Raw genomic sequence first — 18343 nt, 5'->3', positions numbered from 1 at the left:
CCAGTGTTGCCTATCGAACAGACGCACTTCTTTGAGTGCCTAATAGCAACTGCCAATGGGAAGCGTCCCTACACAAGGAGACAAGATTACTTAAAAATACATACTATATGATACTTTGGGAAACAAACATCATTCAAATTTACTATTTTGAAAGTGTGAACAAATATTTTTAAAACAGACTGACCTGCCTGCCACGATATAGAGATGAAGTGGCCAGTAAATAAAGAGTGCCAGTTGAGATATGACTATTGTTCCATGTCATTGCTGGCAAAGGAAGCTTTGCTTTCACATGATTACACAATGCTAGTTGTCCAGCCCATAAATTCTAGTACTGTACCACTGAATTTGCACTTCCACGATGCGCAACAATGATTTCACTTCAGTTTTTCCAGACGAGCGAACATGAATATAAAATCAAAAATGATTTTGAAAATGAAGAGGAAAGCACAAAGCTTATAAGTTGATAATAGATGAGGTTTAATTCCTCCATAATTGTATTTAAAATGTGCAGTATAAAAGAGCACCATTGGAGATACTAATAAATTCATTGTTTTACCCGACATTTCCATACATTTTTTTTCCTTCCCTTCCTCACTGATGCCCCCCTTTGCTGTACAACCCTATACCCTGACACAAGCATACAGAAGATGATAAAAAAACAACACCAATTATAGTGCTGCACCTTTTGATAAAAACTACCAGAGAACCTAGAGAAAAAAAACACACACAACACAAGGTGAAATGAAATGGCAGTTGGAGCAAGTGCTTGCTACATTACAAAAAAACACACAATAAATACAAATAAAAACTGCTGCCTGGCACCCTCAGGATGTATTATCCTGAGAGGTGAGGAGTGCGAATGAAATTCTGTACAGAAATAAAAACCACTGGGGGAGCTGTCCTCTCCTGTGCAGTATAAAAATCTGAGTCTCTGTGGGTCTGATGCCCGGACCGTACGCCATGGCCCCTCCCTCTGTACATATGTGCACGGACTCCTGGGATGCAGGGGGCTGCTGAGGAGATGTTTAAACGCTCGCGGGACTGGGGAAAGCGCCCGCGTCGCGGGGCGGGTCAGTTCGGGTCGCCCCGCCGGGCGTGGGAGGGCAGGCTGACGCGCTGCTCGTCCATCCTCTTGGCCTGCGAGCGCATGATCAGGCTGAAGAAGTCCTCGTCCGGCACCGTGGGGCCCTTGGAGGTCAGCGGGGGCGGGGCGCACCGCTGGTCGTCCAGCCTCGAGCCCTGGGGGAGAGCAGAGCGCCGGCAAGAATGTCAGCCATGGGAAGAGGGTGCTTCAGGCCAAATAATCATGCAGAGCTTCAGAGTACATTTAACCTTCACAAGAAATAGTTATCTTAGAGACATTTAACCCAAAAAAGGAGTGTTATCGAGCCACTCTCATTTTTTCAAATATGTAGTGTAGCGACAAATAATTTTCAAAGTTCATGCTGATGACCGACAAAAAGCAGAGATTCATAAAAGCAATAGTCATGTATTCTGTAGCTGCAGGACTTCAACTGCAACATTCAATAACTTTTCAAGGATTTGCAAACGAGACTCTAGCACAAAGTCATCACTAACCAGTTTATAACAGAAATTGCGTGGCTTCATACAAGTAGTTCTACATAACTCAGAAGGTTCAATAATCGCAGCCTGCATTGGTTAAACCAGGAGATGCATTCCATGCAAACGCAACCATTCGGCGGCAGGACGTGAGGGTCACCTGACACTTGACGAGCATGTCGAAGAAGTCTTCGTCCGGCTCGGTGTTGTCAGCGTTGGCCATCAGGTGGTTGAGCACAGACTGGCTGTTCTGCTGGTTCAGCCGCAGGCCCGGGAAGCTGCCCCCGCTTGCCCGCTGGTCGTCGAGGCGACGGCTCTGGGAGGTGGCCACCATATTCAGGAGCTGGTCCCGGCCCGGGGGGACCACAGAGTCCGAGTGGGCTGGGGTGGGATAAGAAAAAGTTGAGTGTGGCCCTGACACTGCGGTTCAAAATACACACAGGGCTGGTTTTATACAGTTCCAGCCAATATGCTACTCTGGAAAAATGAGTTTCCACACTCTATACCAGAGTTGGGCAACATGTCAAAATTTTCCCATCGGCTACCATTCACCCCCTTAGTTTCGGATGGACTGCATTTTCAATTAGAATTTTGGCAGGGTTTCTGCGTGACCACACAAAATGCAAACGGACGCATTGCCATTGCAATGATTTGCCACCCTTGTGCCACAAAAACGTGAAAATGAAATGATAAACGGCCAACTGAAATATTTCATTTTCGTCACTGATGGACAGATAATATCCATCCATGGATAATGTGGTTACAGTAAGAAACCGCTGTTTCATTCTAAGAATATGACCGCTCCCTAATGTCTGTTTCTTTGGGCTATGAACCAGTCTAAGGACCCATTCATCTTGCCATTTTGCCTTCAGTGATTTCCTATCATAACACGCAACGTCTTGTTTTCACTAGGGTTGGATCAAATTTTCCTCTAAATGCCTCAGCCCAACACCAATACAAAGCTGCTGCTTGTTGCCTCATTCAGTCGTGCGGTGTGTGTGTGTGGGGAGGCTCACATTTCCTGATGCCTCTGTGTTGGGTGGGCTGGGTGGAGGGGCTGGGGGGGGCGGAGAGACGGCTCTTGATGTCCTGGATGGAGCACCTCTGGTCGTCCATGCGGTTGCTCTGGAAACGGCTGAGGAGGTCAAAGAAGCCCTCGTCGCCCAGCATGTCCGGGCTGGACCTCTGCGAATTACAAGGTAAATGACATCTAAATGACACAACTGCTCAATTGCTGAGCCAGTGGGTCAATCCAGAGCATCATATACAGACAAGGGGTTATTTCCACGAAGCGGGATTACTCAGTTAGCTGGATAACTGTGCAGAGTAAAGGCCAGAACAGCTCTTTTTGCTTCAGTCCATGCTCCAGATTTAGGAGGGTTCCGGGATTTACTCAGCTAACTCAGTAATCCTGCTTTGTGGAACAGGGCCAAGACAGCTCTCTCAGATAACCCAGCCAAAACAAATAACTTCTGACGTGCAGTGGGCGTGTCAGAGCCGTGGCCCCGCCCACCTTCTGCGGGCCTTGCGCCTCGGCCTGCGTGTCCAGCGTGTTGCTGCTGTCCTGCAGCACTTTGGCCGAGGAGCCGGGGTTCTTGTGCTTCCGGCTCCTGAAGCGGCTGACGAACGACAGCTTGGAGGACTTGGACAGGGCGGGCTTGGACGGCTTGGCCAGGATTTCGCTGCTCCACTTCGGGCCCTGTTGAGACGCACACACAGAAACAGACACACGCAGCTTTTGGTCAGTGGGAGGAACGCAGCCGTGTACGTTATGCGCTGGGTGTGCTTTGAGGGAGCGTGGCGGAGGTTTGACGGACAGCTGAGTGGCGGGAGGTTAAGGGGTGGGGGCGGAGAGACGGCACTCACGTTCAGCTTGTCGGGCGTGAGCTTCATCAGCTCCAGGTTCTCCATGCTGTGCCTCCGGCCCGCCCTCGGCCTCGCCCCTGAGAATCGCACAGAAAACAGACCGTTTTACTGACAACATGGAAAGATTCAAGGGTTACTGCCTGCTGAAGGGCTACAGCTCACTGCCTGCTGAACTGAGCTTTCATGTAACAAAAAGAAGTGTCTCTTGCTTTGTGATTAAACCAGCTCCCACCAGAATACAAATCTTCGCGGTCAATTGCAGCTTACCGTGCATGTTGTAGTCGATCTCCTTGTTCTCAGACAGGACCGAGGCGTTGGTGCTGTAGCTGAGCCCCAGGACCGTCTGGAGGTCGGACACGTTCATCCTGGCCGTAAGCTCCCCGCTGCGGTCTCCCGTCTGAGGAAAAGGCAGAAGAAGACATGCATCTCAAAACAGAGGTTCCTCACAGAGGAGGCCCATAGGCGAGGCTTAAGACCCTTTTGAAAACCACACTACACTTCTCACGAGAAGTAAAAAAAAATCAAATGACATTCTATGCTAGGTAATACGCACCTACCCATTTGTTAAATACACTGTATACTGCAATATATGAAAACGTAAAAAGAAATTTCCCCCCGAAATCTACACATTAAAAAGATAAAATTCGTCTTTCCTCATCAGCTTACTGAATCATGGGCTTAGAAACGACACCTAAATACAAGGCACCAAATGCCCACTTCAAGCCATTACTTTCTGATACCTGCATTATCCTACACATTTCCCTTGAAAAAGGGGAACATTTCTTCAGTACGCATGGTGGAAAAGACTTGTGGTTTTTCCACTGGGGCATGCTTGGATTTTCAGGTGTCAGAGGTCAGCAGACAGAGTTACGGTCACACACACAGGTCAGAGATAAGCGGAGGAGGCGACGCACCTCTCTGGAGATTTCCAGATGTTTCTCTGCGAAATGCATGGCCTGGTCATGGTTTCCCAGGGCCGTGTAGGCATTCCCTAAACTCCAGCACGCACGCCCCTCCCCAATCCTGCAAGACATATGTGCATGCACACACACACAGGGTCTTTCAGCAGCACCAACTACTGCTAAGCAATCTGCAGTTAGCATTAGCAATGGTTTAATGTCGTCTCATTAAACGTTAAGATTCATTTGTCAGAGCAAAGCAGAGAGGAGGGAGGTCTTCAACGGCCCAAAACGTCATAAAATTCAGCGGTTTCCTTCTGCGGAAAATTGGAGGGTGAGGAAAATACCCCTCCCCTCCCCCCACATTCACCTCCACCCTGACTGGAAACACTGACTCAGCCCTTCGTTACTGGAGGCACAACCCCAGCAGTGCTGTGTACGGACCTGTCGTTGAGGTCCTGTGCGATGATGAGGTGTTTGAGGTGGTAGTCGATGGCCCGCTCGTAGTCCTGCAGCAGGGTGTAGGTGTTCCCCAGGCTGTAGCAGGCCTGGGCCTCCACGGCCCGGTCCTGGAGCTGCCGGGCCAGCTGCAGGGTCCTCCTGTCAGAGGAGCACACAGCGTCAGGGCCCAGGGCTCACTTTCAATAAATGCACTTTATCTACACTGACCGAATCACAAAGTCTAACGGATTGCCTTCAGTGTCCAGCCAATCAAGTGCTACTCCTGCCCCCCCTCAAAATTAGCCCAAACTTCACAAACAGCTTGGCAAGTTCAGTTATCACCAAAATGAACTGTTAGTGATACTTGTATTTGTGTTTAGCTAGGCTTGGGTGATACACCACAATGATAATTATCAAATGCAGTAATGGTCTTCCCCACCATGGTGTACTGTCTTTCCTTTCATCTTTCTCCCTTTAATTATAACCGAGAAAGTAATGACTTATCTAAAGGTCATCGATAAGACAGGCAATCACCAGCAAGGTCGTACCGCTTCCATGTGAACATGTGACATGTTTTTAATCAATCACATGGCAGCTGCAACGGCTGACTGTCTTATGGTCACCCAATAGACAATAGTGGTGACATATTTTTCCATTAGCATTTCACATGGCCTCAGAGGCGTGGCTGTTCACTACCGCATCAGGTATAATTAAAGAGAAAAAGACGACAAGAATGGCAATACACCACACGGTGGTGACGCCCGTTATTGTATTCAATAATTGTCGCAGTATATTGTCCAGCCCTATGGTCAGGTCAAGTGTTGACTGGATGTGAAGCACTAGATTTACGTTCCTTTTAGTTGTATTTAAAAGATTTAAGATACATTCTACATTTAATGTTTAATAAAATGTTCATTTACTTGTTTACATGCTTTATTGAAACTACCACACAGCTGCTGATGTTTGGCCACACAGTAAAAGAAAAGAACACAGTATGCACTCCATATTACACCATCCTTTCCCGTTTAACACAAAGACTAACAGCCCAAAATGGTTTCCCTCTCTGTCGCTGTGCAAACGCAGCTGGACTCCAGCGCTGCACAGGGGCCATTTGTTTTCCCAGCTGGAGCTCTCCAGCTGAAGACGAACGAGAGGCGACTGCTCACTTGTAGTGTTCAGCTGCCACCTCGAATTCCCCCAGGAAGATGTAGGCGTTGCCCAGGTTACAGTACGCCCTTCTCTCTGCCGACCGGTCCCCGAACTCCTTGGCGATGAGAAGACGCTGGAAACCATAAAGTCAAATGAAAAGACTTTTGACGCCGGGGTCCCTGTTCGGTGTAGTTTGGCCTACCCTCACGCCGAGTCATTTATTGGCTCGTGTTAAAAGGAATTGTGAGTGTACTGGAGCTGTGCTAATGAACCACAGGAGCCTGACAAAAAGGAAACTTTAAAAAAATCTAACTTTGCACGGAGGAAAATGTTAAGAGAAGCGTAGATGACATGCTTGCTACTTGCAAAACGAGCCGTTTCGATGCGTACCTGCTCGTGTGATACCACGGCATTCCGGAAGTTACCCAGCAGGTAGTGGGTGTTGCCAAGGTTACCATAGGTGCGGCCTTGCGCGGCCCGATCCCCCAGCTCTTTTACGATAGACAAATTTGCCCTTCAAACATGGAACAGAAAGAAAGACATTGCAAATACAGAGAACATATGCAAACATTTCCATGTCCTTGACGTTCTGTCTTGTCCTTGCGTCCTCTGAAGTTGGGACACTTACCACAAAGAAACAGCCAGTTTAAGTATATGGTCCTTTACTGAACCCATCAGCAAAGGTAAAAAATGTTCAAAAAAACAGCTTGCTGATGCTTGGAAGAGAGTTATAGAGCATTTCATCCTCTTAGCTCTGAGGCAAATGCCCGCTTTGTGTTCTAGGCTCTGGCCATCGCCGTGTGGAAAGAGAAGCTCAGAAGCTGGCTTGTTTAAGTAATCATCCCCAGGGGCAGCTAAAGGCTCCAGTACCTCTGGGATAAGTGCTGCATTATTGGTCAGGCAAATTTTGCCCTCACAGTGCCCTGGAATCCCATAGAGGCAGTGGGGCCCCTGATCCTAAAGGACCAATAGCAAATCATATTATTCATCTGCTCACCATTCAGATGGCTCACATGTTAGAGATGGACCAACCCAACGGGTCCAGTTGGACATTTAGTGAGGCACTAAAGCCAACCAGGCTGAACGTACTAAACGAATACAGAAACAGCGCTACCACCCCCACACACAGAGCTCTCAGGCTTGCAAATGACTAGCCATTAAACATTTGCTTGTGGGTGGGGCCAGCATTAAAGTAGCAGAGTTTTGGTTGGGTCTGGCGGTGACGCGGTGGTCAGCTTCTGCTGGGATTGGGCTGGAGGTTCAGGCTGGATGAAAGCTCAAACGGCAGAGGCGGGCGACTCACTCGTAGAACTCGGCTGCTCTGCGGAGGGCGGTCATGGCCTCCTCTGGGAAATCTCCCGGGTCCACCCCGCTCCAGCAGATGCTCTTCCCTTTGGCGTGGAAAACATTCCCAAAATTATAGAGTGCTCTGGCCTCCCCCACCTGCCAAACGGAGCAGAAAAAACACAGCTTACGAGACCGCCACCCCATCAAAATTCTTGAGCTGTTCCAAGCACACCCACTTGGGCTGGTGGTGAACAAGCTCAGTGCATCCGAGTCTCACCAACACTAGACCAGTACACAACACTAAAAAACAAATTAGCAACAATTAACCATAAAATAATATAGAATAATTGTCCTTCACTAAAACCTAAAAAGTTTACAATAAAATAATCAATAAAATAACAGAATAAAATTGTCCTTCACTAAAACCTAATCAGTACTGTAAAGATAAATAAAAAATAAAAACAGTATAAAAATTAAATATAAATAAAAAATTAAATTTTTTAAAAATAAAAATAAATACATAAAAATAAAAACACAGCTGGTGGATGAGTCTCACCCTGTCATGCAGGTCCCTGGAGATGTCCAGGTGTCTCTGGCAACAGATGACTGCATCATCAAACCTCCCCAAAACCTTCAAAGTGTTACCGAGGTTACCGCTGGCTTTGGCTTCTCCAAGGCGATCCCCAATAGTTCTTATAAAAAAAAAAAAATTAAAAAAAAAAAAAAAAACACACACACAAAGAAATGAAAAAAGATACTTGCCAGAGAGCCTGCCAAGCTGAACTTCATTTTAAATTTAGACCATCAGTGAACCTGCCAATTTATTCAAGATTCATTTGTGACCTCTTACACTTAGTTTAAAGCAGGAAGCCCTTTTCAAATGTTATACACAGCATTATTTAATGCATACTGTGATAACCGTCCTTATGGACCCAAATCATATAGACAGTGAGGACAATTTCAGGCCATCTCACTCAGCCCTTCTAGCAGGTGCCAAGCCCTACTTGAAAGCGCACGGATAATCCACGCGGTTACCTGGTCAGGGTGAGGTCGTGATGGTGGAACTCCATGGCCTTGTTGTAGTCGTGGAGGTGGAAGTAGGCGTTCCCCAGCTGGCTGTAGATGGCGCTGAGGATCTGAAGGTCCTCGGTCCCCACCTGGATGGCCGCTTCGAAGAAGGAGACGCCGGAGCGGTAGTCGCCCACCTTGCACAGCCTCTCTCCCTCCAGGGCCAGCTCCAGGCAGGAGGCCTCCATCCTGCGGGATGAGGGGGGGGGGGGGGACCGTGAGACGACAGCCAAGGTCAAGGGAAGGTCACACACTCACTGTAGCCCTCAGTCAGGAAAGCCGGGCTTCAGATATCACCATTTTTAAAGGGACTGCCTTAACCCTTTGAAGTGTAGGTTCTTTAGAACGTGTAGGTTCTTAGAAAATTCTAAGACAGTGTTCTAGAACTCCGTTGCTTTCAAATATCAGTAGTAACTGTTACATCAGCATTAGAATGTTCGGTTAGGAACATTCTGATCGCATTTTTGTGCTTTCAAACTTGGGAAAATGAATGGGAGAGAATTGAGAGCCAGACAACCAGGAGGAAGGCTGATGCTAAAACAGTCAACAGGAGCATCTAATGTTGCTAGTGTTCACGCCATGCAAATACAACAGGATAGGCTCCACAAAAATACTTACATTATAAAGGCGTGAAAATTTTCTTTAAAGGGTTAATTATGTTTGGGCCCCAACTAACTATATGTATACCATGCGACAAGTAGATTTTAAGTACCCCTTCTAAAATTGTAGGTTGATTCAAAACCACAGCACAGAAAATAGCACATAGGCACATATTCACACGTACATGGAGAGAGAGCGAGAGAGACACACAAAGCAATCGGTTTGTTTTTATTTTTGCAAACATCAAAGCTTTATTGTGTGTCTACCTGCCCACGTGGTACACTTCAGGAATCTGACTGTTAGACACCGTGTCCTGTGACCCACTGAAAACAATAGATGTTGTTTAATCGAGGGAGTTCTGTTTATCTCAAAGTGTCATCACTTCCTCTGGAACGCCTCCAGTCAACAGACTTTCTCACTGTGCTGCGTTGTCTCAAACACGGACTGATAGGACCAAGCCTAAATCTGGAGAACTGGATTATCTCATGAGAAAAGCGATCACAAGATGCATTAGCTTTCATTTACCGGTTGCCCTGGAACCAAGTCAAAAGGAGGACACCAAATACCAGATTTGCATGTGGTTTTAATGTTCTGCAACAGGAACCCAAAGTACCATGAGTAACTTTATTTGTCCTAGCTTGTCATCAGACTTGAACATCACACATTAAATTTAACATTTCAGTCCTAAGTACGAAGTGTTTGCAGCGAGACCACTGACTTTCACGATACGTATCAGAACCATAACTGGTTAGAATAGCGTGTTCATAATTATTTGGGCCTTCAGTTTCTCTAAAATTATACGTTTTTATTTTAAGTAACATTCCATTTTCAAAAAATACCCAACAGACAGAGAAAATATTAATGGTTCGCTGTTATTTCATTGAAGACATTGGTCCAGCATAGCAGTACAGCCAAATCAACCCGTACCTGCTGTCCTTGACACAATCACAACACCCGGACATCAGGGACATCTCAAGCTTTCCGATGACCTTGGACCGGCTTTGACCATGAGGTAAACAACGTGCAGATTCCCAAACCCTGTGCCAAATCTTCCCCGGGGAATGATTCATCAAACGCTGCCTTCTTGCGCACATGCACATAACGCATGGCGGACAGTAAAATTTGCGACGCGACTGATACCTCGCGGAAATTCCCCGAAGGACACCCCCGCCCCAAAAAAAGTTCCAGCACGCTAGCCGTCTGGTACAGTCTGTTGCGTTTGTGAGCCAAAACACCTTTGGTCCTCAGGCGCCAGATGGTTACTGTCACTTGTCATTACCCAGGAAGGAAGTGATTACAGGTAGGCTAGTTAAAGAGCTCTAGGGCATATTAACGGGCTTTGTTATAACAGCCTGCAAACTTATTAGAATATCTCAAGTGGCCACACGTGCTTGTGGTTCCTTTCATATGATTAAATGAATCACACTTTGCGAATGATTTAGAATTAACATTCTTCTGCAAGGCCATGGATCGTGACAGAGAGCCTAAATGACAGATTTTATTATGAAACAGCTCTTCCTAAATAGCACCTTTCTCAAACCACCAACTGAATTAAATTTTTAAAAAAAGGGAAGCATTCTTTCCAAGAGGAGAAGCTTACACAAGGCATTTTCAAGCACGTGGTTTCATGCTCACCTGCATAGTTGCAACACAGGATCTGAGTCACCAAGCCATGTACTGACACGTTGAGCAGTTTTATTTACTTGTGGTCAGCGTCTTAATACGCAATTCCTCTTTTGCGAATACATTTTCCAGGAGCTTATAGTCCAGGCACTAGGGAACTTTTCAAGATTTTCCACAAAGGGGTTTGTTGATTCTCTTTGGAAAATGTCTACTGTGAAGTGCTGTGACAAGCTGATTGGGATTGATTAATTTCACATGTACTGATAATGATTCTTGAAATTTATTTTTTTATTCCAAATATAGCTTTATATAGCCAGTAAATTTTAAAGAATAAAATCAAAGTGTTTTGAGAAACAGAACATGGATGAAGTTACACATCTGGTAACTTCAAATAAAGCTGGGAAAATCCACATTAACCCCATGAGACCCAGCAAGCTCTGAAGACAGGTAAACAAAAAACAGACAAACAGGCCAGAAACTAGGCCCAATTCCAATAAAACCTCAAAAATTCTCAACATTTTACATTCCAACTTTCATTCGTTTACACTCCAGGAAAACCAGAAAGGAGTGTACCACTCCGGGGGGAAATGACCACACACAATCTCAGGTGTGGATGAAAACAATATGATGCAAAGGATCTATTGGGAAGCTCTTGAAGCCACAAATAGCCTAGCCAAGGCATTCACAACTTACACGGAGAACAGAAGAGTTCCTTTTTGATAATTTTACCTTCACACGAGATGCTTCCTCTTCCATAGCGTATGCTTACCCAGTCAGAAATGTTGTGCTTCATCAGCTCAATCAATTTAGGCCTAAGCATTATTGATGATTTTGGGGTACAAAGGGCAGAATGGTCAATAGGAACGAGCAACATGCACTGGTTATTAAAAAAATAAAATAAAAATAAAACAAAAACCCCTTGCAGCGTACGAATCATGAATATCCATGAGAGCACTGAGCACTCTTGTCTCCAGAGATAACAAAAGCACCTGAATATCAGTGAGAGGCGGCCTTTGAACTTGAGGGTGAAGGCAAATGTAGAAGAGAACAAAGGTCTGGCTATTCTCACCCGCGTTTTGACCATTAAATATTAACTGATCTGGAACTGATATTTCGGTCCATTTTGTAGCTTCATACAAGGTGTTAAGATGACCTTGTTCGGTTTTGAGGAAAGCAGGCTCACAATGCCAAAAAAAAGCAAGAAGGAAATTCAGGGACTTGGAAATTCAAGTGGAATTCTACTCACTCCAGTTAATAGGAGGTTTATTGTCTGACAAACAGTTTCTCCCTTATTGTGTGGTAATGTAGAGTACTAAAGTTTGCAGGGTCCAGCCAACAGAAACTTCCAGAAACTTAGCGTCCATGAGGACAACGTAGTTCTGCAATATTTGTCTTCCACAGTGCACCTGGTGGCATCTTATCAATGTACAATAAAGAAAAGCCTGAATGTAAACACGTCAACATATAAATGACACCACTACATCACATTAAAAAGCACACAGCCAATGTAAACCACCAATTTACGGTCTCCTGACTTCACCGGTTACTTCTTAGTGTGAGCTACCACACTGAGAATATGAATAAATAAATGGGCAACAACAAAAAGGAAAAAAGGAGAGCCACTACTTCTAAGGAAAGTAAAATACTACAGTCTCACATGCCTACCTGTATCGGACATGAATGGACTGGTCCTCATCTCTCATGCTAAGGCAAAGACTGCTTGCATCCATTGTAGCGCATAATAAGTGGGGAGCTCCTAAAGAAAATCCGTAAGAGGCAAACGGGAGGTCTCTGGCGGGCAGTGGTGTTAACTTCGTGGTGCAAAATCCTAAGACGCCCTTTTGGCGTGGTGCGTCTGGCCGAGGGAGAGGAACGCGCACACCCCCCCCACTCCTCCCCTCCCAGCAAAGAGTCCAGAGTCGTCACGCGAGCGGCGCCTTTTCTGGCTCTCTGGGGCGGCTCTCTGTAAAAGGAACACAAGATTCTCTATGTGAAGCCTCGTTCTCGAGCAGCAGCGCCATGGCAACGTGCGCCGGAGTGCAGAAGCAGGGGCGGGCGCTGACCGATCGGGAAGCTCTGTCGGTCGCGGTGAGGCTGTGCTGCCAGGCGCGAGCGTGCTCTACCTGCGGCGTAGCCGTCGGGATCTCAGCAAGACGAGGGTCCCGGCCCTTCTGGGGCCGAAGCCGTCGCTCCTCAGCAGCTGGGTTCGTCAACCTCTCGATTTGCTGCCAAGTGTATCAAAACAAGCTATGGATTTCTTTGCCCTCTAAATTTTCTGTCACAATCTCAAAGCGCTTGCTGCGTGATCCACAACGCTTACGCCCATGGCAGATGGGTAGCGTGTCTTAAAAATCAGAGGATGCAAATTTACCTTCCTGCCCACCCTCTTTGATTGGGTTCTGAAGATTAAGGTGCAAAAAGGCAGCGACAGGCTTTCTGGCACTCCATAGCCGCTGAGGGCAAAGCTGCCCTCCCACCGCCAGCAGGGTCAGTATGTGCAGTGGTGATGATGATGATGGAGATAGCTGTGCAGCACGCTACCTCCAGGCTCCTAACAGTGCAAGCAGCTACCCACACCCTCTGCATTTCCCACTGGCATTAGAACAAGGCCCTTCCCATACATGCACTTTGAGAGGCCTCAGAAAACACCACAGCTGGAATCCTGTTGAACACACAGACTAAATTAATCAGTAAATTAGCTCACTCAAGAGTTATAAATCTTGGGATGATTGCGAGGATCAAACACGGGACGTGAATGCCTGTTTGTCAAAGAAACATAGTGTCAACGCAGTGAACCAGCTAATATTACTTACATTACATTAGTCATAAGTGTTACATTAGTATTCATCAATATGCTACTTTGTAGGTTTTTATTTCTAAAGTAATCAGAAGGGTATGCGGATCATAGTCCATAGACTCTAGTTTGAGTACCATTAAGAAAGATTATACTTTTAGATGTTGTCTAGTCGGGCATCTGTTATTGTAATTAATGTCTTGCATTATAGATAAGGTGCTGGACAAGGATGTCAGTGCAATTACTTCATAGTAACCCTATCTTATATCTCCGTTTTAAAACATCAATAAGCAGTCTGATAATGCACAGAGTTTAAGAGGCTACGATTCTAACATTAAAGTTTAATGCAATCTCTTCATTTTAAAAGGTTTTTAACAGTAAATGTGGATTGATTTTACCACTAAATGTGTATAGTGCTATAGTGTGATTGGGCTCAATTTCGCACAGACCTTTTAAAGGACAAAATCATCACCACCAGTATCACTGGAATGCAAACCAGGCACAATTGGGAAAATAAATCGAGCCAGACTGTAACTCCTCACTGCCCAGATAACAACTACAGCCTTAGTACCATTTAAAATCCCTGTTTATTTCAGGGCACTGAAATAAAATATAAAAATATGATGACAATGTTCAATCATCAGGTCTGTGCAAACAGGTCTTGAAAGGCTGCAAATAACAACACAGCCTGTAGAGGCAGCGTCTCTGAGAAACACAGCGATTGCGGCTGGCTAATCAAGCAGATTAATGAGTGAGTGACTCCCGATGACATTCAAAAAGATGCTTAGCGATTTCTGAGTCATCATTTTCCAAAGCCGGGCCTAATCCTCTTTCAGACTGAAAGAGGTGATCCACAACAGGCTACACCCTTGTAAAGGTTACACAGAGGATATTTGGATACCTTGCAAACTGGCTCATGTAAATACGCCAATTTTGTTTTGTTTAGGGATTCTGGACCCAAATGAATCCCATCAGATGAGCAAGCTAAACTAAAACTACCACTCCTCCAAAATGTTTTCCACGTTTTTATTCAATGCAGGAAACCACTGAAACTAAATGATTACAAACAAATCATTGCTTCAAAGCAGCACCAGCAGCAGCAGCATAAAGTCATGCAGTAGCCCAGCCTTCTCCCACAGGTCCTTCTCACCAATGTCCAATTTTCATGGAGTGAACAAACTCAGCACATGAAAATAGCCAATGGTGTTTTCCAAACCACCGTTGCTGTCACCCGTCACCACACAAATTTAAAAAAAAGTTGATTTCAGCAGGGCTATCGCTGCATGGGAAGCATAGGGGTGTGAAAATCATGGCTACCCCATAATGCCCTAGCTGAAAGAAACTCTGTGGTGCTGCTCACACCACAGAAACTTTCATGTAAAGCATTTTGCTTTTAGAAAGAAGGGGGATGTCTCAACAAAATTTTTACAATATTTAAACTGTATAGGGCAGAATTAGGCACACAAATTAACACCACGAAATACAGATACACATTACAACAGCACTGCATCAATCTGATGGTGCAGCGGAAGAGCAACAATACATCAGACTCTGATGTTTGTTCAGCATTATGAACTAAGCTACGGGCTCTCTTATCCAGACAGGGCTAGTTTTGGCATAGGCTAATACTTTCTCAGTCCTGTTTGGGCTACAACACTGTCTGCGAAATAAGCAATAACGTGAAAGTTGTGAAACCGAGGCAAACAACACTTTAGCAAAAAAGAAACGACTGCACTGCATTATAAAGTAATGACCAAAACTTGCTACTACCCAATTAGTGATTATATGAAGAAAGATTTTAATAATTAAAATTTGGTCTTACCCCTAAATAACCAAGTATCAATCGCAAAATCAAATATGTAAATGAACTGAACATGCCTCTTCCTACTTTGTGCTATCCCAAAGTTTCCCACAGATCTGCCTCAGTTACTTCACACTCAAAACAAGACATGGAGATGACATAAGATTACACAGTATGTCAACACAATATGTACCCTTCAAAACCATTTTGTGGGATGACCTCAATACCCATATATTAATGCTGCCAATGCAGCAAACACTTGTACTCCGGAATAGTGAGAGTATCTGAGCCCCAGTGGAGCTATATTAGGTAAGTGGTTCCTGAATTTTCTGCAGTGCAGTACCATCCGCATCTATGGATAACAAAGGGTCAGGACATAATTATTGTCTACCTCGCAAATTATACACAACTTCATCCCCATATGGCAGTGTGGGTTTTCTATTCGAGATTACAGCCTGTTACTGAAAACCACAGCATTGTTTATTACAAGCCTACTCAGGTAAATTCAAGCTAATTCAAAGCGGAGCTAACGTCAACATTCCAGCGCAGTGAATTAAATATGGCAAGCAAAAGAAGTCCTGTGCAGGCTTTTCCACTGTGGCCAGCCAAGTGGGTGTGTGCACTCGCGACAAAGCTGTGTTCTTTAACTGCGGTTGAATAGAAGATTTCAACATACCATGCATAAACTCGCTGTACAAAAGTTGTATAAGCAGCTTCCTTGATCAAAAATAGGATTGTCCCCATAACATAACCCATGCAATTTCTGTGTGCTTACCTGCAAGCAAAGCGCGTAAGGCTTTTCAGTGGCAAAACTAACAGCATACTATAACCAAGCACAAAAGCGGACAAGCAAGACAAACTAAGCTATCCCAGCCGGGATGGTAAAGCAGGGGTCATCACTCACCTGTAATGATGCACTTCGTAAGCTTGACTTTTCAACGGGCTGTAGACAAGGAAGAAATCAAGAGATGCCCATTCAATAAAGCGGCCACCTCTGATCCAGCAAAACAAAACAGCAAAAAACAAATAACAGTTCTCAATGTATGGCCACTGCTCTTTTCAAGACGAAAAACATTTTTTTTCGGGTGTGAAAGTGTAATTTTGTCATTCCATACATGCAATTGCTTTTTTGCCACGTTGCCAGCTGAGAAATTTGTGATGAATCATATGTTGTGCCAGAATTTCACTGAAAATTCGCTAACTTCGCAACAGCGGTAACCGGCCTGTCTGTGCTAATAATAACTTGCTTAACGTTAGCTAGCTAAAGTAATTCAAACATAGGTTTCCATTATGCTTTCTTTATCGTTATCAATCAAACAGCGGTATCAAAAGATACCAAGACAATACAAACGGTGCGTAGACTGAAAGGCACTAGCTAATTGTAACTAGGTTATTCCTACCGACGAGCAACAGTAAACCTAGTTAACTAACGTCAGATATCTAATCAAATAACCTAGTTTTTATTTGATCTATAACAAACACGTTACACCCGAAAGCCCAGAAAATGTACAATGACTCTACACTGGCTGAAATGCTGCTGACATTTGTCAGTTTTTGCATTTGCAATAGGTGTCGATTGCACATGGAAAAAAGTTCACTGCAAATACTTTTTCAATACAATAAATAGTCTACATAAATAAATAGTAAAGCAGAGAGCGGAATTCTTGCCAACTTAATTCGCAAACTCGTCTATTGTAACTTGGGTTAAACCGCACAGCTGAATCATGACTAATACAAAGCAAACAGCGATAGCACAGACACGGTTGTACAGTGGCGCGATACAGCTAACGTCATAACCTGAATGATTAGTTCACTTGCCTGTAACTATTAGGTTAACGTCTGCTAAATTAAATTGGGCTAATCTCAACAGTAAATTAGACATCTTGCCCTCTTAAAGATTGCGTCAGACAACTAACTACCCCACCTAGCCAACTAGCTGGACTAACACTTTACAAAACACAAGATTCGAGTTCGAAATATTTCGCAATAATTAAACGTTACTTTGGGACCTATAGACTAACGTTAACTTTATGTAACCCTGGCTTCACACCCATCGGTAGCAATCGGAGCAGGGTTTGCTAGCAAGCCACGCAAATGAATCAGCCACAACGGGAAAACAGATAAATAAACGTTAGCGGGACAAAAAGTCTGTAAATTACCCACTCAACGTTTACCTGAAATCTAACGATGTGTGATCTCGATAAAGGCTAACGTTAGCGATAGCATGTTCGTCGTCAAATTTGGTTAGACTAGCTGGCTAACTTGCCGTTTATTTCTCACAAAAGAAAAGAAAAGCTGTTTATGGGGGTAGTACCAAACGACTTACGTTGAGCTTCTTTCATGCGTTTCTCGATTCAATTTAAACTATTGGTTTATTCCTCTTTTAGATATCTTCCCGTCATAGTGAATTTAAATGGTAGCTAAAACTAAAAAAGTTGGCTGGACCTATTACACTAACGATACACTTTCCGCCATTATTTTTTACAACTTGTGAAGTGATTCGATAAAAATTCACACAAGTTCTGACAAGTGTTGTTGTTCCGGTAGCCAATCAGAAGTAAGAGTTCAAAGGTAACCACGCCTTAAAATAACAAGCTCCTAACCAATAAGATTTGAATGCCGTACGTCCGCATGAAGTATGCCTTCCTTGGCTTGCTGTGAACTTCAATGTAGTAACCACCTCCATTCTCGTTCCATGTTCATTTTTCCAATTTGCTTACTGGAATTTTTTTAATGCAAATAGAACATGGATTAACTTGAGTCGAAATAATATTCTCATAAATATATCAAGTTCACGTTTCTCTAAGCATATGTTATCAGACATAATCCAAAACTGAAAATGATTCTATACAATCTAGACAATAAAGTAGCCAGCTAGCGGTCTGGCTAACGTTATCTGATAAACGGCTGGTGGGGACATTTATCTAGACAAGCAAAACTGGTTTGGTGTATGTATCCCCTTCCTGTTATGTTAAGGTTTATTTATTCTCTCGTAAATGGCAATGTATTATGAGTACATCTAATTCCAAGACCATTGAAAATTTTAGAAGCACGTTGTTTTACTGCAGTCATATCCTTGGAAAAGTATAAAGAAATACAGTAAGATCGCCGAGATAGCTAGTGTGATTATTATTTTTATTTGTAACAGTTCACTCCCTTCACTAGTCCGAAGGCTTCACGTTACCTAGCAACGAATCTCCTCCCCACTTGACTACATTATGTCATTCCAGACGTGAAGCGGTACGACCGTGTATT

At 44.3% G+C, this 18343-nt stretch overlaps 1 protein-coding gene across 3 annotated transcripts; it reads right to left on the bottom strand.

Annotated features, from left to right (window-relative positions):
• Positions 1 to 456: 456 nt before the first annotated feature.
• Positions 457 to 17621, bottom strand: gpsm2 (G protein signaling modulator 2). 3 transcript variants are annotated; one of them, XM_035423659.1, is made up of 16 exons: positions 17415 to 17621; positions 15993 to 16031; positions 12159 to 12456; positions 8238 to 8459; positions 7759 to 7894; positions 7219 to 7358; positions 6306 to 6429; positions 5933 to 6048; positions 4770 to 4925; positions 4341 to 4449; positions 3694 to 3823; positions 3427 to 3503; positions 3074 to 3259; positions 2577 to 2745; positions 1721 to 1941; positions 457 to 1239 (listed from the first exon to the last, which is right to left on the bottom strand). In XM_035423659.1, exons 3-16 carry the CDS (start codon positions 12221 to 12223, stop codon positions 1072 to 1074), a joined length of 2019 nt encoding a protein of 672 aa, XP_035279550.1. In that variant the 5' UTR covers positions 12224 to 12456; positions 15993 to 16031; positions 17415 to 17621; the 3' UTR covers positions 457 to 1071. The 3 variants fall into 3 exon arrangements, with proteins under 3 accessions (XP_035279550.1, XP_035279551.1, XP_035279552.1); XM_035423660.1 differs by having other exon boundaries at positions 12159 to 12443; XM_035423661.1 differs by lacking the exon at positions 12159 to 12456.
• Positions 17622 to 18343: the final 722 nt, after the last annotated feature.

The sequence above is a fragment of the Anguilla anguilla genome, chromosome 6 (assembly GCF_013347855.1).
Source record: "Anguilla anguilla isolate fAngAng1 chromosome 6, fAngAng1.pri, whole genome shotgun sequence".
NCBI lineage: Eukaryota > Metazoa > Chordata > Actinopteri > Anguilliformes > Anguillidae > Anguilla > Anguilla anguilla.
This window is presented reverse-complemented; position numbering and strand designations above follow the sequence as displayed.